Genomic DNA, 27,044 nt, shown 5'->3' on the forward strand with positions numbered 1-27,044 from the left:
GCCTCCTCCCTCAGTACAAATTCCTCCAGGGACAGGCACTCTGCTCCTCAGTTTTCTAGAAAAGTGCCCATGTAGATTCTGCCTTATGAAAGCCTCTCTGAATCAGGAATTACACAGTCCTCTTTCATCTGGCTTGTAGTCTTGGCCTACATGAATTAATTGCCAGCACTTTAAAATAGGGAAATTCCATCTAAATATTCAGATTTCTGACTTTTCTTAAAAACTTAGGAGAAAATGAGAGAATTTTCTATTTTCTTAAGAAAAACGAGGGAAAAGATCTGTTTTCCTGTTGACAGTTGGTGTGTCAAAAGACCACTATACCCATTTGCTGTCTAGTTCATTATACTCCCTGTAATCTCACAGAACTGCCACAAAGTGACACTTATTGTAATTGTGCCCACACTGTTGATCGTAAGTTCAGACGACAGTGAAATATTTTTTGTACAAAATACAAAAATTTAAAAGATAGACTAGGAGTAGCACAGATTTCAAGGAAAATGAGAGAGAACGGCTAGGCATGGTGTCTCATGCCTGTAATCCCAGCACTTTGGGAGGCCAAGGCAGGTGGATCACCTGAGGTCAGTAGTTCAAGACCAGCTTAGGCAACATGGCAAAACCCTGCTTCTGCCAGAAGTACAAAAATTAGTCAGATGTTGTGGCAAATGCCTGAAATCCCAGGTATTCGAGAGGCTGAGGCATGAGAATGGCTTGAACTCGGGCGGCGGAGGTTGCAGTAGGGCCAAGATTGCACCACTGCACTCCAGCCTGGGTGACAGAGGGAGACTCTGTCAAAAAAAAAAAAAAAAAGAAAAGAAAAGAAAAGAAAGGAAGGAAAGAAAGAAGAGAGAGAACATCTGTTTATGGAAGTGAAGGATATTCCTGCATTTAATATGCAAAGCATCTGTATCAACAGAATTTGACTAAAAATGCCATTATAGCCCAAACCCAGCCCTGTGGACACATGCATTCATTTGTGACTTATGCTGTAAGTAAGCCTGAGAGACCTTCATATTTGCCGTCCTGAAGTAATCTGCTGCTCATGGAACAACAAGATGCTGAGGCCCTGAGATAACATGCTGAATATTCATTCCTTCTGTTTTCCCAGTTCTCTCTGTCCCAAATAACCAAAAGCAGCATGTCTGTACACCATTATTAGCTCAGGAGAACGAGAGAGACATATGATGTGCAAGACACATGGTAGGTGTTTTAGTACATTTAATTACCCTAACTGTCCTCTGATTAGGTATCAGCCCCATTTGAAGATGAGAAAGCTGAGACTCCAGATAAATTAAGTAACTCACTCAAGGTCACAGAGCAAAGCTACTAAGTGGCAGGCCTGCCTGGTTCTTTCCCTTCTACCATTGTGCTTGCACTACTCATTGAAATGCTTTCCCTGAATTACTACTTAGCACAATGACTTTAGTTTTTATTGTGGGTTGATCATAAGGAGTAGCCATAACAAGAGTATTCTGTTCATATTCTATAAAACTGCTATTGAGGATGCTAATGTTTATCAAAACATCTGTCTGATGATCTTTTCTTAGCAATTAGTGACAGATGAAGTTTGTGTTTCTGAACAAAATAAAAATGTACTTCTGTTTATGTAGCCGGAAATAAATGATACTAGCTATCCTTTTGGCCTTCATTTCCAGGAAGCTCCAAGGGAAATGTATTGGCCCATTCCATCTTATGGTAAAATTAATCCTCCCTTTTGCTACATTATTTTGGACCTTTCTTTCTGGAGTCATTATTGTGCTTTGGTGTGTTAATAATTCTATTATACAAGTTGCATCTAGTTGTAAGCTTGCTCAGATTCCTTTTAAAGAAGGCAGAAGTATAACTTATAAATAAGACCCTTAAAATTCAATTTATACCCCTAAGAGTAATTAATAAATCCAATTTTAATATGACACTAGATTTAACAAAAGGGGCTATTTGGGGAATGGCCCCAAAGCCTTTGGGTCATATCTGGCTTAGGGGAATCACAGTTAACAGAGACAACTCTCTCAAATTGAGCTCTGGCCCAATTTGTCTTGCATTCCGCTACTGGGTGATAGTTGCTAACTTGCACAGAGAACTTACCTGGCCGTGGGCCAAGTACTTGACATGCCTTGTCTCCATCTTTGCAGCAAGTATATCTAGAACCATTCTTACCCCTATTACAGGAAATTCAAGGATCAGAGCTCAAGAAACTAGTTCACAGGCACGTAGATAATAGGTTTGATCTTGAGCAAAGATCTTGACTTCTTGGTGTCCATGTCCCCACCTGTAAAACAGGCATATGCTCCTTTCCCAACCTCCTCACAAATCTGTGATGTTAGTCACTTCTGTCCTCCCCTCCCCCACTGCAAGGAACTAGATCCAAAGGAAGGGTTATATTCTGTATCTCAACCTTCCTAGTCTTTTATTTTCCCTGAGGGCTCTCTAAGGCATGTTGACCACTGACTTAATCAAATTTTCTCTTTTCCTAGGGAGAGGGAAATCTATTGTTCTGTTTTGTCGAAACTCTACTATTGGCCTGGGTTGTTGGTTGTCATCACTCTTTGTCTCACAAAATATTTTAAATCTCAATTCAAATACAATCAATTATTGCTATTTGGTAGTTATGTTATATAACCAGCATCCCCCAACCCCTGGGCCACAGGCGGTACCAGTCCATGGCCTGTTAAGAACCAGGCTGCATTAGCAGGAGGTGAGCTGCAGCTGAGGGAGCATTACCAGCTGAGTTCCACCTCCTGTCGGATCGGCGGTGGCATTACATTCTCATAGGAGCAGGAACCCTATTGTGAACTGCACGTGTGAGGGATCTAGGTCGCATGTTCCTTATGAGAATCTAATGCCAGATGATCTGAGGTGGGGCAGTTTCATCCCAAAACCATGTCCCCCACCCCAGGTCTGTAGAAAAATTGTCTTTCTCGAAACTGGTCCCTGGTGCCAAAAAGGTTGGGGACTGCTATTGTCTACAGTCTCCATAAACGTTGAATTATCTAATTCAGAACCATTTCTCATAAAAGAAATAGAAGGTTAGGTTTCTGTGAACCTCTCACAAACTTATATCAACTGATCAGTATGTACCCTTCTTTTGTGTGTTTCTGATTAAAGACACCTTATCTAACATTGCGCTTATGGCCAACAGCACTGTAACTTATGTCTGAATGAAGCTAATCTACAGCATTTTCTGTAAAAGCTACATCGCAACTTATTTTGCTTAGACACACTAGACAGCACCTCAGCACTTTGCTCGCAAACCATATTTAATAGTAAAATCACCAACACAAAAGCATAAAAATGTAAAAAAAAAAAAAAAAAGACACTAAATAGTCCATGGAGAGGACATTTATTTCTAGGAAAGAGCTGAAACATGAAAGACAGAGCATCACCTTGCTCATCTTCAACTGGAAATGTGTGCATTGATTGACTGAAATTTTTTGCCACTCTGTGCATGTCCACTAATGACCATGAAAACATTGCAAGTATTTATTTTGGGATTACAAAGAAATTTTACGTATAGTAACCCCTTGCCTGTTATAAGTTGAAGAGTTTTTGTTTTTTTCAGTTTTATTTTTACTTTGTTTTTTTTTACTGAATTTATATGTGTAATAAAGTTTATCAATCTTTTTCCTTATTGCTTTAGATTTTGAGTCAGAGTTAGCAAAGCTTCTGTACTCACAAGTTATAGTAGAATTTACCTGTATTTTTTTTTCCTAGTACTTCTATGCTTTTTTACATTTAAATATCTGATAGATTTGGAATTTATATTGGGGTATGGTGTTTGGAATGAGTATAGTTTTACCATTTTCCATATTGCTCAACCAGTATCTCAACATGTGTTAAATGCTTATATTTTCTCCAACTGATTTGATATGCTGCCTTTATCAGTCCTAAATTTTCATATATCATTGGACCTACTCGTGTGTCAATATCAAATGCTTTTAATTATAGAGGCTTTAGAGTATGTTTTAATGTCTGATAAGGCCGGCAGTTCCCCTGACACCACCTTGCTTTTTTCCCCCCCAGAGATTTCCTGGCTGTTCTTCCTTACTTGCTCTTCATGTACTTGTCATTTCAAGTCAATTTGCATATCAAATATCAGAGCTTTTCATTTGGCTCTTTATTGCTGTTTTCTGACACCATAGACATTTCTAATTAGAACAGTTTTAGTGTTCTATAAAATTGAGAAGTATTCCTCCTGACTCAGTGCAAGTGATATGACTGTCCCACTTAAGCTTGAGAAGCAGAGTTCTATTAGGCTCACTCTCCTTAAGTACGGTATGGTCCAGGTTACTTACATCCCTTGTGTTTCTCTTGTGCTAATAATCAGTGAGATCCCCACCTTTGCCACCATCTCATATGTTTGGTCAAATGCTTTCCCTCATGTATTTTTTATGGTGAGAACATTTAAAATCTACTCTTAGTGATTTCCAAGAATACAATACATTGTTATTAAAAATTGTCACCATGTTGTACAATAAATCTTTTGAATTTATTTCTCCTAACTGAAACTTTGTATCCTTCAAATAACATCTCCCCAACCCCATCTCCCCAAGCCCTTGGTAACCACCATTCTACTCTGCTTCTATTAGTTCAACTTTTTTAGATTACACATATAAGTGAGATCATATGGTAGTTGTTTTTCTGTGCCAGGCTTATTTCACTTACTATCTTCCAAGTTTATCCATGTTGCTAATGACGGGAATTGCTTCCTTTATGATGCTGAATGGTATTCCATTATGCATATGTATACCACACTTTCTTTATCCATTCATCTATCGACAGATACTTAGGTTGATTACATATCTTGACTGTTGTGAATATTGCTACAATGAACATGGACATGCATTATCTCTACATACTGATTTCATTTTCCTTGAATATATACCCAGTAGTGGGATTGATGAATTATGTGGTGGTTTTAGTTTTTGTTTTTTCAGGAGCCTCCCTACTGTATTTCGTAATAGTTGTGCTAATTTACCTTCTGATCAACAGTGTGCAAGGGTTCCCTTTTCTTCACATCTTTGCCAAAATTTATTTTGCATCTTTTTGATAATAGCCATTCTAACAGATGTGAGTTGATATCTCATTGTGGTTTTGATTTGTATCTCTCTTTTGTTAGTGTACAGTGATGTTGAGCATTTTTTCGTGAACCTCTTGACCATGGGTATGTCCTCTTTTGAGAAATGTCTATTCAGTTTTTTTGCTCATTTTTTCATCTGGTTGTTTTCTTACTATTTAGTTGAGTTTTTTATATATTTTGTATATCAATCCTTTATCATATGCACAGTTTTCAAATACATTTTCCCATTCCATAGATTGTCTCATAACTCCGTTGATTGTTTCTTTTGCTGTGTAAAAGCTTGTTTGTTTAATGTAATCTCATTTGTTTGTTTTTGCTTTTGTTGCCTGTGCTTTGGGGTCATATCCAAAAAATCATTGCCCAGACCAATGTCATGGAGATTTTCCCATGTCTTCTTCTAGTAGTAGATTTACAGTTTCAGTCCTATATTTATGTCTTTAATCTATTTGGAATTGAGTTTTATATATTGGGTGACATAGGAGTCTAATTTCATTGTATCTGCATGTTGATACTCAATTTTCCCAATGCCATTTATTGAAGAGATTTTCCTTTCCCTATTATGTGTTCTTGGCATCTTTGTCAAAAATCAATTGGCCATAAATGCATGGATTTATTTCTGGGCTCTCTGTTCTGTTCCATTGATCTGTTTTTATGTCACTACCAAACAGTTTTGATTACTAGTTTTGTAGTGTATTTTGAAGTCAGGTAGTGTGATGCCTCCATATTTGTTCTTTTTGCTCAAGATTACTTTGGCTATTTGGAGTCTTTGTGGTTCATTACCAATTTCAAGATTGTTTTCTCTCTTTCTGTAAAAAAAAAAAGTTATTGGAATTTTAGTTAGTATGGACATTTTAACATTAATTTTTCCAATCTGTGAACATAGGATATCTTTCCATTTATTTATGTCTTCAATTTCTTTTATTAATAGTTTGTAGTTTTCAGTGTACAGGTCTTCCATCTTCTTCGTTAAATTTATTTCTAAGTATTTTTTTGTAACTATTGCAAATAGGATTGTTTTATTGCTCTCTTTAGATAGTTTGTTGTTAGTATATAGACATGCAACTAATTCTGTGTGTTTGTTTCTTGTATTCTGCAACTTTACTGGATTTGTCAGTTTTAACAGTGTTTTGGTAGATTCTTTAACATTTTCTATATATAATATGTCATCTGCAGACAGAAACATTTAATTTTTTTCTTTCCAGTTTGAATGCCTTTTATTTCTTTCTCTTGCCTAACTGCTGTGACTAGGACTTCTAGTACTATTTTGAATAAAAGTGACAGTGATGGCTTCTTTGTCTTGTTCCTGATCTTAAAGAAAAAGCTTTCAATTTTACATTGTTGCATATGTTAGCTGTGGGTTTGTCGTATATGGACTTTGTTGCATTGAATTACTTTTATTGTGTACTTAATTTATTGAGAGAGTTTTTTTTAATCATGTTAGGATGTTGAATTTTTTCAAACGCTTTGACTTTTGAAATGCTAATATGATTTTTGTTCTTCATTCTTTAATTAGTAGACTTGTGTATGTTGAAGCATCCTTGCATCTCTGGGATAAATTTCACTTAATCTTGGTGAATAATCTTTTTGATGTGCTGTTGAACTTGGTTTGCAAGCATTTTGTTGAGGATTTTTGTGTCCTATATTCATCAGGGATACTGACCTATAATTTTCTTTTCCTGTAGTATCCCTGTCTGGCTTGGGTATCAGGATAAGGCTAGCCTTCTAAAAATGAGTTTGTAATTATTCCCTCTTCTTCTTCTTTTTTTTTTTTTTTTTTTTTTCTGAAGAGTTTGGAAAGGATTGGTATTAGTTCTTCTTTAAATGTTTGGTAGAGTTAAGCAGTTAAGTCATCAGTCCCTGGGCTTTTCTCTAATGGGAGACTTTTAATTACTGATTCAATTTCCTTACTTGTTACTGGTCTGTTCAGAATTTCTATTTCTTCATGATTTGCTCTTAGTAGGTTGTACGTCTCTAGAAGTTTATTCATTTATTCTAGATTATTCCATTTGTTGGCATATAATTGTCCATGGTAGTCTGTTATGATCCTTTGTATTTCCGCAGTATTCATTGTAATGTCTTTTCTTTCATGTCAAACTTTGAGTATTCTCTTTTTTTCTTAGTCTAGCTAAAAGTTTATTGATTACCACCTCTCAGTTTCACTGATCTTTTCTATTGTTTATATTGTCTCTCTGTCATTTATTTACGCTTTGGCCTTTATTATTTCCTTCCTTCTAACTTTGGGCTTTGTTTGTTCTTTTATTTCTATTTTGTTGATGTATGATGTTAGTTTGTTTATTTGAAATCTGCTTTTTTGATGTAGGCTTTTATTGCTATAAATTTTCCTCTTAGAACTGCTTTTGTTTTGCATCCTTTAAGCTTTGGTGTATTATGTGCTCGTTTTCATTTGTCTCAAGATAATTTTTATTCTTCCATTTAATTCATTGTTTGGTTGCTCAGGGGCATGCTGTTTAATTTCCAGTGTTTGTGAATTTTCTGAAATTCCTCCTGTTATTGACTTTTAGCATTATACCATTGTGGCTGGAAAATACATTTCATATGATTTAGATTTCCTTAAACTTAAGACTTGTGTTATGTGTAGTCTGTCCTGGAAAATGTTTTATGTGTGCTCGAGAAGAATCTGTATTCTGCTGCTCTTAGGTGGAATGTTCTATATGTCTGTCCCATTTGCTCTAAAATGTAGTTTAAGTCAATATTTCTTTCTTAGTCTTCTGTCTGGATAATCTGTCTGTTATTGAAAATGGAGCCTTGAAGTCCCCTGCTATTATTAAGAGTCTATCTATCCTTTCAGATCTATTAATATTTTTTATATATGTAGGTGCTCCAATGTTGCATGCATATGTATTTATAGTTGTTATATCCTCCTGATGAATTGAAGCTTTCATCCTTATATGATGATGAGTTTTGGTTTTTTTGTGGTTTTTTTTTTTTAACAGTGTTTGACTAAAAGTCTTTTTTATCCAATAAAAATATAGTTACCCTGCTCTCTTTTTATTTCTGTTTGCATGGATTATTTTTCCATCCCTTCACTTTCATTTTGTATGTGTCCTTAAAGGTGAAATGAGTCTCTTATAGGCAGTATATAGTTGAGTCTTTTTTTTTTTTTAATTACTCATTCAGTCATTTTTTTAAAGAGATGAAGTCTCACTGTGTTGACAAGGTTGGAGTGCAACAGCATGATCATAGCTCATTGTAGTCTCAAACTCCTGGGCTCAAGTGATCCTCCTGCCTCAGCCTCCTGACTAGCTAGGACTATAGGCGTGCACCACCACGCCCAGCTTATGTTTCTTGATTTGATAATGTAATCCATTTATAATCAAGATAATTATTGATAAGTAAGGACTTTTGAGAAGGAAAGAAGTTTATTCATTTCTTCTAGGTTATTCCACTTTTGAATTAAAAAATTATTCAAATAAATACATTTGAAAAAATTTGTTTATTTTCCTTTACTCTCATACTACTCAACACTTCTGACACCAAATGTGTGAGGGTATTTCCTTATTTTTTTTTTTACTTTTTTTTACTTTTGTGGGTCTACTATAGTGTTTTGCTTTGTGACCACCATGAGGCTTACATAAAGCAACTTATAAAAGCCTTTTTTCAAGCCGATAACAACTTAACTTTGATTGCAAAAAAAACCTCTGCAATTTTACTCCACTTCTCTATATTTTATATTTTTGATGTTACAGTTTACATCTTTTATATTGTGTATCCTTTAACAAATTACCATAGCTCTTATTATTTTAATAGTTTTATATTTTAACCTCCATACTAAAGATAAAGGTGATTTACCTGCCACCATTATAATATTAGAGTATTCTGAATTTGACTATCCACTTATTTTTACCAGTAAGTTTTATGCTTTCATATGTTTTCTTGTATTAATTAGTGTTCTGTTCTTTTAGCTCAGAGAACTCCCTTTAGCACTTCTTGTAAGACACGCCTGGTGGTGATGAACTCCTTCAGCTTTTATTTGCCTGGAAAAGTCTTTATATCTTCTTTATTTCAGAAAGACAGCTTTGCTGGTTTCAGGGTTTTTTTTGGCAATTTTTTTTTTCTTCAGCACTTTGAATATATCATCCCACTCTCTCTTCACCTAGAAGGTTTCTGCTGAGAAACTGCAGCCTTAGGAGCTCCCATTTCATGTTATTTGCTTCTTTTCTCTTGCTGCTTTCAGGACCCTCTCTTTGTCTTTCATTTTTAACAGTTCAATTATAATATATCATCTGTGTTGTTTCAATTGACTCTTATTGGAGGCCTTTGACCTTCCTGTACCTGGATATTTATATCTTTTCCTGATTTGAAAACTTTTCTATTATTTATTTTTAAACTTTTGTTCCTTTGTCTTTTTCTTAAACCTCCTATAATTCCTTTTTATTATTTTTTTCTCCTCTGACCACATATTTTCAAATAACTTGTCTTCAAGTTCACAAATTTTTCTTCTGCTTGACCATTTCTGTTGTTGATGGCTTCTATTGCATTTTTCATTTCTTTCATTGTATTATATTTTTCATTTACAGAATTGTCTACTTTGTTGTCTTGTTTTTAAATAATTTCAATTTCTATTACATTTCTCATTTTGGTCTTTTTATTTTTTATTTTTATATTATACTTTAAGTTCTAGGGTACATGTACACAACGTGCAGGTTTGTTACATATGTATACATGTGCCATGTTGGTGCGCTGTACCCATTAACTCGTCATTTACATTAGGTATATCTCCTAATGCTATCCCTCCCCCCAGTCACACCCCATGACAGGCCCTGGTGTGTGATGTTCCCCTTCCTGTGTCCAAGTGTTTTCATTGTTCAGTTCCCACCTATGAGTGAGAACATGCAGTGTTTGGTTTTCTGTTCTTGAGATAGTTTGCTGAGAATGATGGTTTCCAGCTGCATCCATGTCCCTACAAAGGACAAGAACTCATCCTTTTTTTGTGGCTGCATAGTATTCCATGGTGTATATGTGCCACATTTTCTTAATTCAGTCTGTTATTGATGGACATTTGGGTTGGTTCCAAGTCTTTGCTATTGTGAATAGTGCCACAATAAACATATGTGTGCATGTGTCTTTATAGCAATATGATTTATAATCCTTTGGGTATATACCCAGTGATGGGATGGCTGGTCAAATGGTATTTCTAGTTCTAGATCCTTGAGGAATCGCCACACTGCCTTCCACAATGGTTGAACTAGTTTACAGTCCCACCAACAGTGTAAAAGTGTTCCTATTTCTCCACATCCTCTCCAGCACCTGTTGTTTCCTAACTTTTTAATGATTGCCATTCTAACTGGTGTGAGATGGTATCTCATTATGGTTTTGATTTGCATTTCTCTGATGGCCAGTGATGATGAGCATTTTTTCATGTCTGTTGGCTGCATAAATGTCTTCTTTTGAAAAGTGTCTGTTCATATCCTTTGCCCACTTTTTGATGGGGTTGTTTTTTTCTTGTAAATTTGTTTGAGTTCTTTGTAGATTCTGGATATATTATTCTCCTGATTTCGTTGAATTGTTTCTCTGCAGTTAGCTTCTTTCATACAATTATTTGTACTTTTTTTTTTCTCACTTTGTCACCCAGGCTGGAGCATGATTATGGCTCACTACAGCTTCAACTTCCCAGACTCAAGCAATCCTTCTACCTCAGCCTCTCAAGTAGCTGAGACCATAGGCACACATCACCATGCCCAGCTAATTTTTAAATTTTTTTTTGTAGAAATGGGTTCTTGCCTTGTTGCCCAGGCTGGTTATACAATTATTTAAATCTTTGTTAGACAGTTTATAAGTCTCCATTTCTTTGGGGTTGGTCATTGGTGCTTAATTTTGTTCTTTGGTAGTGTCATGTTTCTTTGATTGTTCTTCATCCTTGTTGCCATGTGTCAGTGTCTGTGCATTTGAAGAAATAGGGACTTATTTCAGTATTTGCAGACTTGCTTTGTTTGGGAAAGCCCTTTACCAGTCAACCTGTCCAGAGATTCTGAGCAGGTCATCTGGTATGGTCCATGAGCAGGTGTGCTGTTGGAGTCCTCGGGCAGCCTGGCTTCATGTCTGGGTCAGCAGGTGGTCAGCCTGGTGCCTGAGTGTATGGAATTGAACCTGGAGCTTAAAACTACTGTAGTAGGCCTGTTATTGGGTCTGTAGGCATGGGCCTGGAGCATGGGTTGCAAGGGTGGGTTGTTTTTCCTTTATGCAATCCTTTTAGATGTAACTCTGTACTTTTTTAGGATTTCATCCCCCAAATTAGTTATCATCCTCCTGAATTATTCCCTGAGGGACCAGACAGATGTGATTAATATTTTATACTATATGGTTAAAAGAGGCTTTTGATGGAATCTAATTGTGGCTTGCCATCTATCCAAAGCAGCACAATTGACCCAAGAGACTCAGCTGAGAAACCATCATTAGAATAGTAAGTTAGTTCAGTTAGGTCACAAAATGAATGTCAGTCATTTTTATGTAGAGGCAATTAGGAAATATAATGGAAACAAATTCTATCACTGTGAAAAAATAAACATAAAATGTCTAAAAGCTATAAAACTTGACCGGACTGTAGAACTTAAATGAAAGAAAAACACTGAAACTCTAAAAGAGGACCTAATTAAGATTAATTTTTAATAAATAGCCAAATGGTGCTTCTAGTTGGGATAACCCTGTGTAACTCAGTTGATCCCAAATCTCCCAGATTTATAGACTCAGTTGTTTTTGATAACTGAATAAGGTGAACCTGTTCCATGTATTATGGGAAGTCTGTCACTTTTTCAAAAATCTTTAAGAATTTCCAGAGACTATTGAAGGACTTATGATCCCCTTGATCAATATATTCAACCACAACTGTTTCTCTGTTCTCTTGTTATTGATCATTTATTTATTCATTCATCCATTATTTATTTACTATTATTACTAAGCATCCATTTATTGAATGCTTACCACATTCTAAACGCTCCACATATACCCACTAACCATTGTTGTGGCTCCTAGGGCTGCTCCCTCTGACTGCTCCTGGGTCACCCTTGACTTGAGACAATCTCTTCTCTTTTATTGCCCCTGTCAAGCATCACTAATACAAGGCTGTTTTGTGTCAGACTTTTACTGAAGTTTTGACAATACTAGTGGTGGATGAGCATTGTGGAGAAGGAATACAGATGGAGCATATTGATATGGTTTGGCTGTGTTCCCACCCAAATCTCATCTTAAATTGTAGCTCCCATAATTCCCACGTGTTATGGGAGGGGAGAGTCAGTGGAAGATAATTGAATCATGGGGGTGGTTTTCCCCGTAATTTTCTCATGGTAGTGAGTAAGTGTCATGAGATCCTATGGTTTTATAAGGGGAAATCCCTTTTGCTTGGCTCTTTTCTCTCTTGCTTGCTGCCATGTAAGCTGTGCTTTTTGCCTTCTACCATGATTGTGACTCCTCCCCAGCCATGTGGAGCTGTGAGTCCATTAAACCTCTCTTTCTTTATAAATTACCCAGTCTTGGGTATGTCTTTATCAGCAGCATGAAAACAGACTAATACATATATAGTGTATATGTGCATAAAACAAGACGCAATGAAAAATTAAGTATTAGACATCTTAACATTCATGGGCATCTCCTGTGGAGAATTTCTCACTTTATCCTTCATCCTTAGGTCCCACCTGCTACCATCTTTTGGAGTTGCCTCTTCTTGTCTCAATATTTCTTGTGTATCATCTCCTCAGCCTCTCTAATTTCTATACCCTTTAACTCTTTTTTCCTAGCCATAGCCTCTGGAAACTCAAACCTCCTAATTTTTTTTTTTTTTTTTTTTTTTTTTTTTTTTTTTTGAGACAGAGTTCTGCTCTGTCGCCTAGGCTGGGATGCAATGGCACGATCTCGGCTCACTGCAGTCTCCGCTTCCTGGGGTCAAGCGATTCTCCTGCCTCAGCCCCGTGAGTAGGTGGGACTACAGGCTCCTGCCACCACGCCTGGCTAATTTTTTGTATTTTTAGTAGAGATGGGGTTTCACTGTGTTAGCCAGGATGGTCTCGATCTCCTGACCTTGTGATCCACGTGCCTCGGCCTCCCAAAGTGCTGGGATTACAGGCGTGAGCCACTGCGCCCAGCCCCCAATTAATTTTTGTATAATGTAGAGCACTTTATCTATCTCTTTCTTTTCCTTCCTCATACAAATCACACTGGTGGTGGGGGACGAATTTGCCTAACCAAAAAAGTCATTGAGCTGTTGTGCCCCATGCCCCCCAAAAAGAGCACTTCCCAGCCCCAGAAAGGAATTCTTCTGATTTCCAGAGCAATAAGTTTTGGAATACTTAAGTTCTTCCTCACCCCAGCTGGATTTTGATGAGATACCAAGTCAGTCTCTCCCAAATTAATAAAGCAAATAGAAGATAATTCTGACTATAATCCTAGTGTACCTTTTCTGGATTTTAATAAAGTGATCTTAAAGTTAATTTTGGAGTGAGGTAAAAAAACAAGCTCAAGTAACAAAAAAATATTTTTTAAAAGAGTAATAATAGAGAACTCCATGTACCAGTGGTTTAATTTGAACACTTATTGTTCTAGTTGAAGAATGAGCAAACAGAAAAATGTAAAACTTAATACAAAGTCCAGAAACAGATTGTTGATGAAAAAACCAAACTCCATAAAATATTTGAAGAGATTTCTTCTGAGCCAAATGTGAGGACCATGACCTGCAACAGCCTCTGGAGGTCTTGAGAACAGGTGCCCAAGGTGGTTGGGTTACAATCTGGTTTTATAAGTTTTATAAGACATCCAGTACATTGAGGTATACATTGTTTCAGTCTAGAAAGGTGGGACAACTCAAAGCAAGGGCTTAAAGATCGTAGGTGGATTCAAAGATTTTCTGGTTGGCAGTTGGCTGAAGGAGTTATTAATATTATTTGAAGACCTGGAATCAATAGAAAGGAGGGTCTGGGTTAAGCTAATGGGTAGTAGAAACCAAGGTTCTCATTATGCACATAAAATGACTGCCCTTAGAAGTAATATATGGCTAATGTTTTCTATTCAGACATTTAAAAGGTGCTAGACTCTCAGCTAATCTCTCCAGGATCAGAAAAAGACCTGGAAAGGCAAGGGGATTCTCTACAGTGTGTAAATTTTCCTCCACAAGAGATAGCTTTGCAGGACCATTTAAAATATATCAAAGAAATATGTTTTTGGATAAAATACTTTGATATTTTTCAGGGCCTGCTATCTGTCTTGTGATGCTAAAGTAGAGTCAGGTTGGATTTTGGTATCTTGTTACTACAAACAATCTGTTCGGTGAGTTCTAAGATCACTGTTTTAATGTTAATGCTGGTCAGTTTTGCCTCAAATCCAAAGGGAAGAAAGTATAATGAGGCATGTCTGACCCCCACTTCCCATCATGGCCTGAGCTAGTTTTTCAGGTTTCTTTGGAATTCCCTTGACTGAGAGGAGGGAGCCATTCAGTCAGTTGGGGTGCTTAGAATTTTATTTTTGGTTGATAATATCTAACAATACAAAAGCATTTAGAATGTAATAAATGAAATAAAAATTACTGGAAGTGTGTTAGTTTGTTTTCACGCTACTAATAAAGACATACCCGAGACTGGGCAATTTAGAAAAGAAAGAGGTTTAATGGACTTACAGTTCCACATGGCTGGGGAGGCCTCACAATCATGGTGGGAGTCAAGGGAGCAGCAAGTCACATCTTACGTGGATGGCGGCAGGCAGAGAGAGAGAGCTTGTACAGGGAATCTCCCATTATTAAAACCATCAGCTCTTGTGAGACTTATTCACCATCACGAGAACAGCATGGGAATGACCCACCCCTATGATTCAATTACCTGCCGCCAGGTCACTCCCACAATACATGAGAATTCAAGATGAGGTTTGGGTAGGGACATGGCCAAACCATATCAGGAAGAAAATATGGGCAAGTATTTATATAATCTTGGACTAAGGAAGGCCTTTCTAACCATGGTAGAATGTCTGTGAGGTAGGTAGAATTCTTATTAAAAAAACACTTGAAAACCTAGAATGTTATATAACATTGATGAGCCTTAAAAACATTATGCTGAGGCCAGGCGCAGTGGCTCACGCCTGTAATCCCAGCACTTTGGGAGGCTGAGACGGGCAGATCATGAGGTCAGGAGATCAAGACCATCCTGGCCAACATGGTGAAACCCTGTCTCTACTAAAAATATAAAAATTAGCTGGGTGTGGTGGCGCGTGCCTGTAATCCCAGTTACTCAGGAGGCTGAGGCATGAGAATCGCTTGAACCCAGGAGGTGGAGGTTGCAGTGAGCTGAGATCGCACCACTGCACTCCAGCCTGGCAACAGAGTGAGACTCCATCTCAAAAAACACCGTAAAATAAAATAAAAACATTATGCTGAGTGGAAGAGCCAGACACATATGATTCTGTTTATATAAAATGTCCAGAATGGCCAAATCCATAGAGACAATAGATTAGTGGTTGCCAAAGGAGGGGAAAATGGGGAGTGACTTACAGCAAACATGGTGATTTCATTTCTGAGTGATGAAAACATTCCGGAATTAGGTAGTGGTGATGGTTGGACAACTTTTGAATATATTCCCAATCACTGAATTGTATACCTTAAAGGCTGAATTTTATATATGAGTTATATCTCAATTAAAAAATTTAAAGATAGGTAGTTCTACTTGGGATGTCATGAGAAAACAAAAAACCTGGCATGCTAGTAGAGAATTGTTAAATAATATACATTTTAAAAATTTTATATACAAATGGCCAATAAACATAAAAAGCAAATTAAAACATTGAGACCAAATATTTGCCTACTGGCAGAGATGAAATTGTTAATTTCTTTCTTGGGTAGAGTGTAGTCTAATGGTTGTTCTAATATGCTGGTATTGATGAGGAATTTGGTAATATATTTATTTCAAAAAGCCTTAATTTATGTCCTTCCATAATGCGTTTCAGTTTCTAGGAATTTATCTTAAAGAAACACAGTTTGCCATGTAAAATAAAATTGTAAAGTAATAGTAACAACACAAAGATATTTCTGCTGCTAGGGAGAAAAATTAAATTAAAAATTAAATATAAAATCAAACAGACCAATAGAAGTGTACATTCAAAAGGCTAAAGAGTTACACTCTAAAATGTGGGTGCTAATCACCTCTTATTCATGGGATTATGGATAATATATATTTTCTTGTTTATTTTTATCTGTATTTTCTGTTTACTTTTTCTAAATAGTCCATACCAGAAGTATCCTTGAAATCAGAAAATAATAGAAAAATTATTTAAAATAATACAGTTTCAAGTGTGGCAAAGCTTTCTAGCTTGTTTTTTGTTTGTTTTATTTGGGTGTTTGCTTGTTTTGTGAGCGCCTTAGCAGAAATGAGATGAGAAAAGAAATTTTTTGTTTCTCGTGTGATTACAGAGATTCATGAGAGATTCATGAAAAAAAGTCTTCAATTCTGAACCCAGATTCTTACTAGCTGCCCCTATGAGCTTTCTTCAGTGGGGTGTATAGTTTCAGGGTTCGACCAGTTGATTAGTTGGTAATTTTATAACATACACCATTGTAAATTAAACTGTTTGTGGTGTACTTATCCCAAGATTTTTTCTCTTCGAAATTGGGTAAGTTAGGATTTACAACCAAGATCCTATTGAGTGGAGGACTTTCTGATTTTTAAATTATGTTCCTCAGATGTAACAATTTTCTTCTCCCCATTTCCTAGACAGAATCATGAATAAACTGGAGGATAAGCAGGACCAGATGATACCATGAAGAGAAGTTTACAGGCCCTCTATTGCCAGCTGTTAAGTAAGTTGACACTGCATTTCTTCTTTCTTAAAATATAACAATGTCATTATTTGCTGGATGCTCAGAACTTACTTTTTGGATGAAGACCAGGGTTGGATCAGTGAAAGAGGACAGTAAAGTTTCACTCTGCTTCATCTAGATGAAGTATCAAGCATTAATTCATTCTAAGATCTCTGTTTTAATGTTAATGCTTGTCAGTTTTTCCTGAATTCCAAAGGGAAGTTTTAATATCCATTATAGTTGTAACTTGGACATCAGTTATAACTTAAACTCCATTATAATAATTCTAAATTGATGTGTTAAGCATAGTTAATCTGGGAATGAGTGTCCAAAAACATTATTGCCTTTGGTTTAGTGTTCTTCCAGGATGACCTGCTATAGATTCCTCATGAAGAGGAAATGGTGTGTTGTGTTTTCTGTTTTTTAACACATAGAACTTGTTGCCATACAGCCTTTGGCTTAAAGTGTTATGCATAGTTATACATGGTTCTCAAATAAGAAGTGGTAAAAATATGACTTCTTGGTTTTATGGTGGAATAAAGAGTGTTCAATTATGACTTTCTGCACATCACTCATGTGTTTTGTGTATACTGCCACAAAGCACCAATTGCCATGTAGTGATTGTACTTTCTTTGGGATTAGAATTGCTATGAATGAATGTAAAAGCCAAAACCAATTGGTGGGTTTGATGTTCCAGTTAACCCACTTAAGACAATAGGCATTACCCACTCCAGGTCAAACCAAAGCCAGTGAGTTGGAAAATTGTGAGTTAGTTGTTTATCTTGTTCTTGCTAAGGTAAATGAAGTACCTATCTTTCCTAGGCTGAGTGGCTCCTTGTTAACTTTTGTTGAGAGAATAAAAGGAAAAGATATTGAGATGCAAATCACCAGTAGTCAGCCCTTAGAATTTAGTAATTCAGCTTATGTTGTACCCCCAGTGCAAAGCACTTTATCTACAGACAGCATTCTGGCCGGGTGTTTTAATTGACTCATTTCTTCTGCTGAATTCTAATCCCTAAAACACATATCACGTCAGCCTGTTTCAGCCTGGTGGAAAGTCGCCAAGAGTTATAGGGACTTTCTCATGTTCCTTTTCCATGTGTTCTATGGGACTGTCAGTTTGTTGCTTTTTTAAAAAATGATAAGCTTGTTTGCTAAAGAATAGGCTTTAAAGATTGAAGAAGCAATGTCATCAAGGAATGATTAACTCTGCCTTGATGAGAGAGTAGACATATGAAGGATAAATAGGATTTTACAAACACACATGCACACATACCCCTCAGAGAAGGGGAGGAAGGCTTTGTAGCCAGAAAAATGGGAAATAAAGAACAACAGAGTAGATTTTGGAACAGCAAAATGTTTGCTGAGTTCACCCATGCCGACTCTATGCCCCAAAGTTTGTGTAACATTTTAGGGTCGTATGTTATTTGAAAGGCATCAGTAAATTACCCTGCAGTCCAGAGAGATAAGACTTATCCTATGATGAGGTCCATCCTCCTATACTGAGCAACTCTGAATGCTGAAGGGGGTTCAAACATCATCTGGCTAACTATAGAAAACAACTGTGTCTTCACACCTTGCTGTTTGCAAAGCTTGCTGGGAAATGCAGACAGTCCAGAATATGTAGTTTCCTGCTGGTTAGGAGGGTAGACAGTGGCCCTCACTAAACCACCCTGATTACTGACATGCATATACACACAATAGATCGTATTTGTCACTGGTCAGCCAGTTATTAAGTTATGTGTATGTTAACATTGTCCACAAATAAAATGTTTTTAAGACATTTAGTCTGTGTCTAAAATAGACTTGAGAACTAGCATCAACACACAATATGTTATTTTATATAACTCATATATTTTATATAACTCATGATAAAAATATATGAAAATATATTTTTAATTTGGATTAAAAAATCATGATTGAGTATTCTGGTTTTTCATTGTTACATAACAAACTAGTCTAAAACCTTGTGGCTTAAAGCAATAACAGTTATTTATTTCGCTCATAAGTCTGTAATTTGAGCAGGACTTAGCAGAATCTATGCCTCCACTGCAGAGTGTTTGGGACCTAGGCTGGAATGACTCCAACGGCCGAGGGCTCCCTGAGGCCTTCTCACATGGAAAGTTTGGGCTCCCCCACAACATGGTGGCTTCAGAGTCATCAGATTTCTTATATGGCAGCTACCAGTATGAGACTTGGGCAAGGCTTAGAAGACTTATTATGAATTAGCCTTGGAAGTCCCAGAATAATACTCATGCCACATTGTACTATCTGAGGAAGTAAGACCAACAGTAACTCAGGGGAAGAGAAATTAGGCTTCACTTTTCAAAGAAAAGAGGAGTAACAGTTCGTAGCAGTTATCTTTAGTCTATTACAGAGAATATCTATTTGTTTAAAAAAACAAAAACACTTACTAGTGGACATTAGCCAATTCATAAGTCATTAATATAGAAGCTATACCCTACTGAGTGCCTACTGTGTTCACAAGGATTTGCTGACAGTTTACCTAAATCTCCTCAATTATTCCAGAGGAAAATGCTTCAAGATGAAGAAGCATTACAGATGGATAAGCAAGGACTGGCCCAGGGTGCCCAGTGAGTTCAGTTCACAGCCATATCTCTCTGACCCCTGCATATGTGCCCTTTTCTTTCTGCCCTGATGCCCTACCACACACAGGAAAAACCAGCAGTGTGGTCCCTCTGCTGCCCTTATAGCTAAGATAGGGACAGTTCAAGCCCATAAGCAGTGAAGTTTGCATCTTGCGAGTGATATTAGATGAGTGCTGGGGTTTGGATATTTGATCCCTCCAAGTCTAATGTTGAAATTTTATCCCGTTTTGGAGGTGGGGATAAATGAGAGGTGTTTGGGTCATGGAGGTTGATCTTTCATTAATAGATTAGTGCCCTCTCCAGGAGAAGGGAAGTGAGCAAGTTCTAGCTCTTTTGTTACCTTGAGAGATGCCCCAAGAACTGGTTGTTTAAAAGAATCTGGCACCTCCCTCTACCTTGCATCCACTCTCTCACCATGTGATCTCTGCACATGCTGGCTCCCCTTTACCTTCCACCACCAGTGGAAGCAGCTTAAGGCCCTCATGAGATGCAGATGCTGGTGCCGTGCTTCTTGTTTAGCCTGCAGAACCGTGAGCCAAATCAACCTCTTTTCTTTATGAATTACAGAGCCTCAGGTATTTCTTTATAGCAACACTAAACAGACTAAGACAGTAAGACCAAAATAAAAAGATGCTCTTTAGATCACTGAATCATAATTGATAGTCATTGAGGCTTGCATGTGCCCAGTTGGGGCTAAGGAATGCAGTCTTTGGCAGGCAATGCTATTGAGGTTTTAATGGTTTACTTTTGTTACAACTGACTATCTCTGCCTTTGTTTTTATTACCTGAGCTCTACTCCACAATGCAGTACTGAGTGTTTCATCCCACTGGCTTTAGCCCTTTCAGAAGGTTTAACACATTTTATATGATATATTGGAACAGCGGAAAGCTTGAGTATAAGGGTGGTGATAAGAGTCTTTATGGTTATAAAAAACCAGATACTCTCATTCATTTTTCTTTCCAAGACCTAAGTAATCAATTAGGTGTTAAAGCTCGTGCTAAGAATACCTGGGTTTTTGAGACAGCAGACAGGTTCAAATCCTAGTTTTACCACTTTCTAGGTGACTTACCTTAGGTAAGTTACTTAAGCCTCAGTGAGCTCTAGATGTAAAATGGGATGTGATCACTCACTACCTGAGATGGTATTGAGTGAGATGACATACCATATAGAAGTCCTACATAAATGCCGGCTTTCTTACTGCCTTCCTGCCTGGAAAACATAAGGATAACCTAACCAGGAGCTCTACTGTAACTAACATTTGTGTGGAACCTTCTGGTTCGCAAAGCATTTTCCCATAATTTGGTCCTCACAACAACCTTATAAGGCAAGTGGGGCATTATTATTGACCATATTCTACAGAGAAAGGAATTGACATGATCAAGGCTGCTTTTGCCAAGCGACATCACAATTTTTTGAAAAAGTTTTTAATAATGGAAGGTAAAGAGCATCATCACAACCCCTTAAGACCATGCCACTGCTGAGGAGGGTCTGAATCTGAGTCTTGATTTAGCAGATGTGTGTTTGCTTGGGTACTGTGTACTGGAAAATTGTTGTGCTACTTTGTTAAGAAGACTAAGGCAATTATTATTTTATGACAATATGATGTTTTTACATATAAATGTCTATTCAAATCAGAGTGGTTTAAATATGTAAAATTAAGCAGTGATTATGTTTTGTAACTTCAGTGTTTGCTGTACCTCCAGACATTTGAATTTCTTAAATCATGCTCTGTATTGTTACTCTAGTACACCCTGCTCGCTCGTTCATGCACCCTTTGCATCTACTGGTCTGTGTCAAATCACTCAAAGTAATTTTTGTTCAACTTAGAGAACTGTCTGTAGGTCCCTATCTTAGGAAAAGGAGGAGAAAAAGGAAAAAAAAGAACTGCTGGTGTGGATTTGGACCCTTACCCTATAGAATTTGAAGGAAAATACACCCCCTTTTCTGCCATCTTTACCTGGGGCATGGAGATCATGTCTCAGTCTCAGATTTGAATTATATATATGTATACACACACACACACACAAAAATCCATATTTCCTGTCTGTGGATTTTTCTGGGCCTAATGAGAAGCTACTTGGTAGTTCCTTTCCACTTGAAACCTATTTTCTGATGGGATGATCTTCTTCTCATGTGATCTCTGGAACTGAGCAGAACCCTTGAAAACACTTTAAAGTGAGGGAACTCTCTTTGGTGCCTTTTCAGCTCTAACCATTCCTTCTTGCCTACCAGCTACCCAGTGACTATTCTTTCTTCCAGTTACTTCTTAAACTAGAAGTATCCACATAATTATATCTTCTTCAAGAGATTGACATTTCCCTCTCTTTTTCTTCTTCCATGCTTATTTTTGTCCCATATTAGACACAAAGCCCCCAACATGCTACCTTCTCATCTCAGATGTCCTCCTGTGGTCTGTGATCTGAAGTTCTCATGTATTCCATTAAGATGGAAAGCAATTTGACTAAACTAAGTAATACCAAGATGTGCTTACTGGTTAAGGAGAGTTAAGGAACTCCCTGTCCTTAGCTCTAAAGATGTGTTTTGAAAAGACTTGGTATTGTTTTAAACAGCATTGAGTACACTAATTTAAAGAGGTAAGCTTCCCAGGATCTGCATATTTGTCTGTATCTCCCAGAGTCATGGGTCAGGAATCTGCATGTTTCCCTTGCTGGCTCATTATTATTTCTTCTTCTTCTTCTTCTTCTTCTTCCTTCTTCCTTCTTCCTTCTTCCTTCTTTCTTCTTTCTTCTTTCTTTCTTCTTTCTCCTTCTCCTCCTTCTCCTCCTTCTCCTCCTCCTTCTCCTCCTCCTCCTTCTCCTCTTCCTCCTCCTCTTCCTCCTCCTCCTCTTATTCCTCCTCCTCCTCCTCCTCTTCCTCTTCTTCTTCTTCTGCTGCTGCTGCTTCTCTTTTTTTCTCTCTTTTTTTTTCGTCCAGCTTACACCAGGAATGATCTTCTTATGCTGTATCTACACCTTTTGTATCATCACCATCCAACCAGATTTTGCAACCCCAAATACATGAAGCCATCCTTGACTTGCCTCCCACCCTACCCTGGATGCATTTGTATACTAGCGATACTAGCTCCTGTTGAACTTAACACATGACTCCATTCATGTCTCTGCATCCCTATTGTCTCAGCTTTAGAGAACAGCTTCCTATGTTCTTTCCTGGACCATTTTAATAGTCCTCTGCTTATTGTCCTATTCTCAGGTCTTCTCCTTCTAATTCCTCTTCACATTACTGCCAAATTAGCTGCTTGTCATCTGATCATCTTTCCATGGCTTTGCATTACCAAAAGCAGCAGTTCTCATAATGTAGTCCAAGAATCCCTGGGGACCGCTGAGGCCTTTACAGGAAGTCTGTGAGGCCCTTCTTTTTCCAACTATACATATTTATAAAGCCAGATTTTTTTCCATATACTGTACTTCAACCAAAATAACATATCGCAACAGATTGAGTGCAGAAGCTGATAAGAGAACCAGCTGTCTTTCATAAGCCAGACACTGAAGAGATTTACAAAATTGTAAAACAATGCCATCCTTCTAATTTTTTGTGTTAGAAAATGTTTTTTCATTAAAAATGCTATTTGTTAAGAGTAATGAGTTTGTTATGAGTTAATAATTTTTGTTTTACAGCTTTAACTTTTAATATAGTAAATATCAATAGATATAACCCATATTTTGAAAAGCTCTTTGGGGAGTCCTCAATAGATTTTAAGAGTATGAAGGGGTCATGAGACCAAAATGTTTGAGAACCTCTGACCTAAAGGATAAATCCTAAATTCCTTAGGTTAGTGTCAGAGTCATTAATAGTCTGGTCCCAGACTACCTTTCCAGCCTCATCTCTTATCCCTTCTCCCTTTTATATCCTCCTCCCTCACTCACACACATACACCACACAATTCTACCCAATAGACAACCGCAGTGTGCTCCAGCCATCATAACACATACTCTGTCCACCACAAAATATGTAGCTCTGATTATACCTGTGTTTTTTTTCTTTTCATCTAGCTTCTTAGGCGTGGGAATTCTATTTCATCATCTATTCCTTTGTTTCCAGTCTAATCGGGAGCTTGATTCATAATGGAAGTCATAAATGTTTGATTTAATTAGCATAATTCATCAAATCTAAGATGCTATTAGTTGTAAGATCCACTGTTATTTTATGAACCACTAAAAAAGACAAAATGTTGCTTAAACAATCACACACTATCAATTACACCTCACAATATGGAAACACATGTATAGATAAAATACAGAATTATTAAGTTGGATTGTGGCTGAGAAATGTACTTTCTGAGCCTCTGCGACTAAATTCTCCTTTAGTATCAGGTCTCAGCAAACCCATCTGTAGTTCTAGCTCTCACCCTAGGTGGGCCTCATGGAACAAAAGCATTTCCCTTCAGAAACTAGAGAGAGATTCAAGGAGCTGGGCCATCTCTAGCTGAAGTTGGCTCATGTATTTTGTCTTCATGGCTTGTTTCTCCTGATAAATGAGAGGAAATTTTTCCTACAATTAAGGAAGGAAAGTTTATATGAATTATAAATGACATAGTATTTAGGTCCAAACAAATTTTGACTCCAAAAATATATGACCTTTTAGATGTTACAGGCAATCATACAGATATTGCCATTCTGTATACATAAGAGTCATTTCCCTAGTCTGAGGAGATGAATGGAACTTCACCATTCTTTATGAGGTCTTCATTTCCTCCTCCACCTTTCCCAGTGAAGTTATCTTCCCTTGTGTTTTACACTGTTTGGTCACAACCTTCATGGACAGTGATTAAGACTGCTTGAGTTGAAGTCCTGGCATACCACAAATTATTTTCATCCTTTTCCGTCCAAAACATACCACTGCTAAATAGCTGCTGGGCTTTGTGTCCTCCACCCCTTACAAATTCATCATTCCTGAGCTGTCGAAGACTCATTGCTCTTGAGGAAATAAAACAGCATGGTTCATTTAGTGGCATAGACCAGTTCATCAGCCTACAGTCCCCTTGTGCTACCAGCAGTGGCTGCAGTAACAGTAATGACACTTCTGGTCATCAGTTGGCCTCATGGATACTGGAGGGCATCCACTTCATTGACACTAAAATTCAGTATTTTAGACTAGATTAGTTTGATTGGCTTTGATCAGTGTTTCCCAAATCTGACTGTACACTAGAATCACCTGGGGAACTTTTTAACAAATCCCCTTTCCCAGACCCCATCCCAGAGCAATTAAATCAGAATCTTTGGGCATGGGACTGGGGCATCCAGTGATTTTGATGGGCAACCAGGGCTGGAATCACTGGCTATGATCTCTGGTTCTTAAACTTTAGTGCACAACAGAATCACCTTAAGGGCTTATTTAAACACTGACCACTGGGCCCACCCCCAGAGTTTCTCATTCAGTAGATCTGGGGTTGGGCCAAGAATTACATGTCTAAGTCTCTAGTAATGCTGAAGTTTTGGTCCAGAACTTTGAGAATCACTGTTGTAGACTTATGAAGGGCTACCCAGGAGCAGGAGACGCTTTTAGCTTCCCTACCTCACTTGGGCTACATGATGGAGAAATTAGTTCTGGAATAAAACCAGGATCAGTTAGGAAGGAGAATGGAGAGAAGGTATCAGGGAAGCAACTAGCAGAATTCCGTTAAAACTTGAAGTCTCATATTATTCTTCAGGATGTACTGGAAGTTAGTTTTTACTCTGTTTTAAGAATGAGAAGGGCACAAGGAATGGGCTGGCTAGGGTTATAAAGCAAAAGGGAAACACCTTTTGAGTAACTGTTGGTCTTGACTGTTTATTGCAGCTGTATGATTTTAGAAGTTGATTTTGTAAGACTATTTTTTTCTTATGCTGTGTAATTCTTTTGCAAATCAAAAATTAGAGGCTGTTTTTTGGGGAGCTTGATTGTGAAAAGATTTCCAAATGTTCTCTAGGGAGAATAGATCTCTTTACTTCTGAAGAGTAAGTCATTCACATAGAAAATTTGAGGAAGTGACTCTTTCCAAGGTGATATTAACCCAGGAAGTTTAGGCATACCAGGTCCTTAAAAGTGTCATGTTGATTTAATATTTTTTATGGTTTAGGTTGTGATTTTACATTTGCACAAGTCAACAATTCTTTTCTGCAGATAAAACAAAACTTTAATAAGACATTCTCATTTTAAACAATGCCAATGGGGACTAAGAATAAATATTTTAAAGAAATTCAATTTTATGAATTTGAGTACATTCCATTACACTGTTGGCAGAAGAATGTAGGTGAGGGAAGTTATGCTTATACTTAGTAGAGCTGTTGACTTATGTAAATTCAAATGTTAACCCTTAATGAGTAAATCCAATTTTCTATAGGAAAGTATTTTTGCTAAAATATATGGTGGGAGAAAGCGTAGAATTTCAAGCTCTCATGTTGTCTTTTACTAGTTATATGACTGCACAGAATGCTTCAGCTCCCAGAGCTCCCTCATTGTCCTCAAGTACAATGCACAGATGACCAGTATAATGTCTACCTTGGGAATTGTTGCAAGAGTTAAATGGGTAGGGTATAAAAACATTTCATGTGTTGAAAATGCCTTTCAAACATGGGTTGTTGCTGTATTACTATCATTAAATAACATTACTTTTGTTGTAATATTGTAAGCAAATCTTATTTTTGTTTGGCAAATCTTATTTTAAAAAGAAAGAAATGTGAAAGGTAGTCTTTATGTCCTCACCCAGATTTGAATTCAGTAGAATGCTCATTAATACACATAAACCTCATGAATTGGGGCTATTTTTAACAAACAGAGAACTGTCTTCTTTGTTAAAATCTGATATAATTCTGGGAGATTCTTCTGAAGGAGGAAAATTCAAACAGAATTTTTTAAATGAAAACAGGGGTTTTTTTCCCCCAGCAATTTCATATTGTCTTTGTAATAAATCTCTGAAACATTTTTGAAACATTTAATCATTGCCTTTATATATGTGATGGACACTGGAGATTCTTTAAGCTAAACCCCAAAAGCCCCCCAAACCTAAGATACATTGCCTTTGCAGCATCTTCTTTCTTATCTCCCTAGCTCCCTCTCCCAGCTTGTGTCATCCATTTCCCTTCCCTTCCTTTGGGTCATTTGCATCACCAAGCTTTCTCATGTCTTTGCTCCTCCCCTCAGAAGTTTTCCAGCCTTTCTCCTCAAGGGAATCAATTATCTGCTGCAAGCGTCCTGGTAGCTCCTTGAAGATGAATCATTTGCCTTTGTTCTGACTGTACCAGGATATCACTCAGCTGTGAGCTGTGGGCAGCCTCATTGCTCATTTCCTCCAGAGCATCTTCATCAGTTTCCCTGTCTGTAAAATGGGTGTTTGTATTAGTTTCCTGTGGCTTGCTTTTTGTTTTTTTTTTAGACAGAATTTCGCTCTTTTTGTCCAGGCTGTAGTGCAATGGCACGATCTTGACTCACTGCAATCTCTGTCTCCCAGGTTCAAGTAATTCTTCTGCCTCAGCCTCCCGAGTAGCTGGGATTACAGGCGCACGCCACCACGCCCGGCTAATTTTGTATTTTTAGTAGAGATGGAGTTTTACCATGTTGGCCAGGCTGGTCTCAAAC

At 37.4% G+C, this 27,044-nt stretch overlaps 1 protein-coding gene across 3 annotated transcripts in view; it reads left to right on the forward strand.

The window, feature by feature from the left end:
* The window catches only part of TMEM108 (transmembrane protein 108), a 336,820-nt gene that overhangs the window by 169,322 nt on the left and 140,454 nt on the right, over positions 1-27,044 (forward strand). For 2 of the 3 annotated variants that reach the window (XM_015132066.3, XM_077990999.1), the window contains one exon: positions 16,774-16,859. In XM_015132066.3, coding sequence (XP_014987552.2) covers positions 16,820-16,859 — 40 coding nt within the window. In that variant the 5' untranslated portion in view covers positions 16,774-16,819. 3 annotated transcript variants of the gene reach the window in all.

The sequence above is a fragment of the Macaca mulatta genome, chromosome 2 (assembly GCF_049350105.2).
Source record: "Macaca mulatta isolate MMU2019108-1 chromosome 2, T2T-MMU8v2.0, whole genome shotgun sequence".
NCBI classification, from domain to species: domain Eukaryota; kingdom Metazoa; phylum Chordata; class Mammalia; order Primates; family Cercopithecidae; genus Macaca; species Macaca mulatta.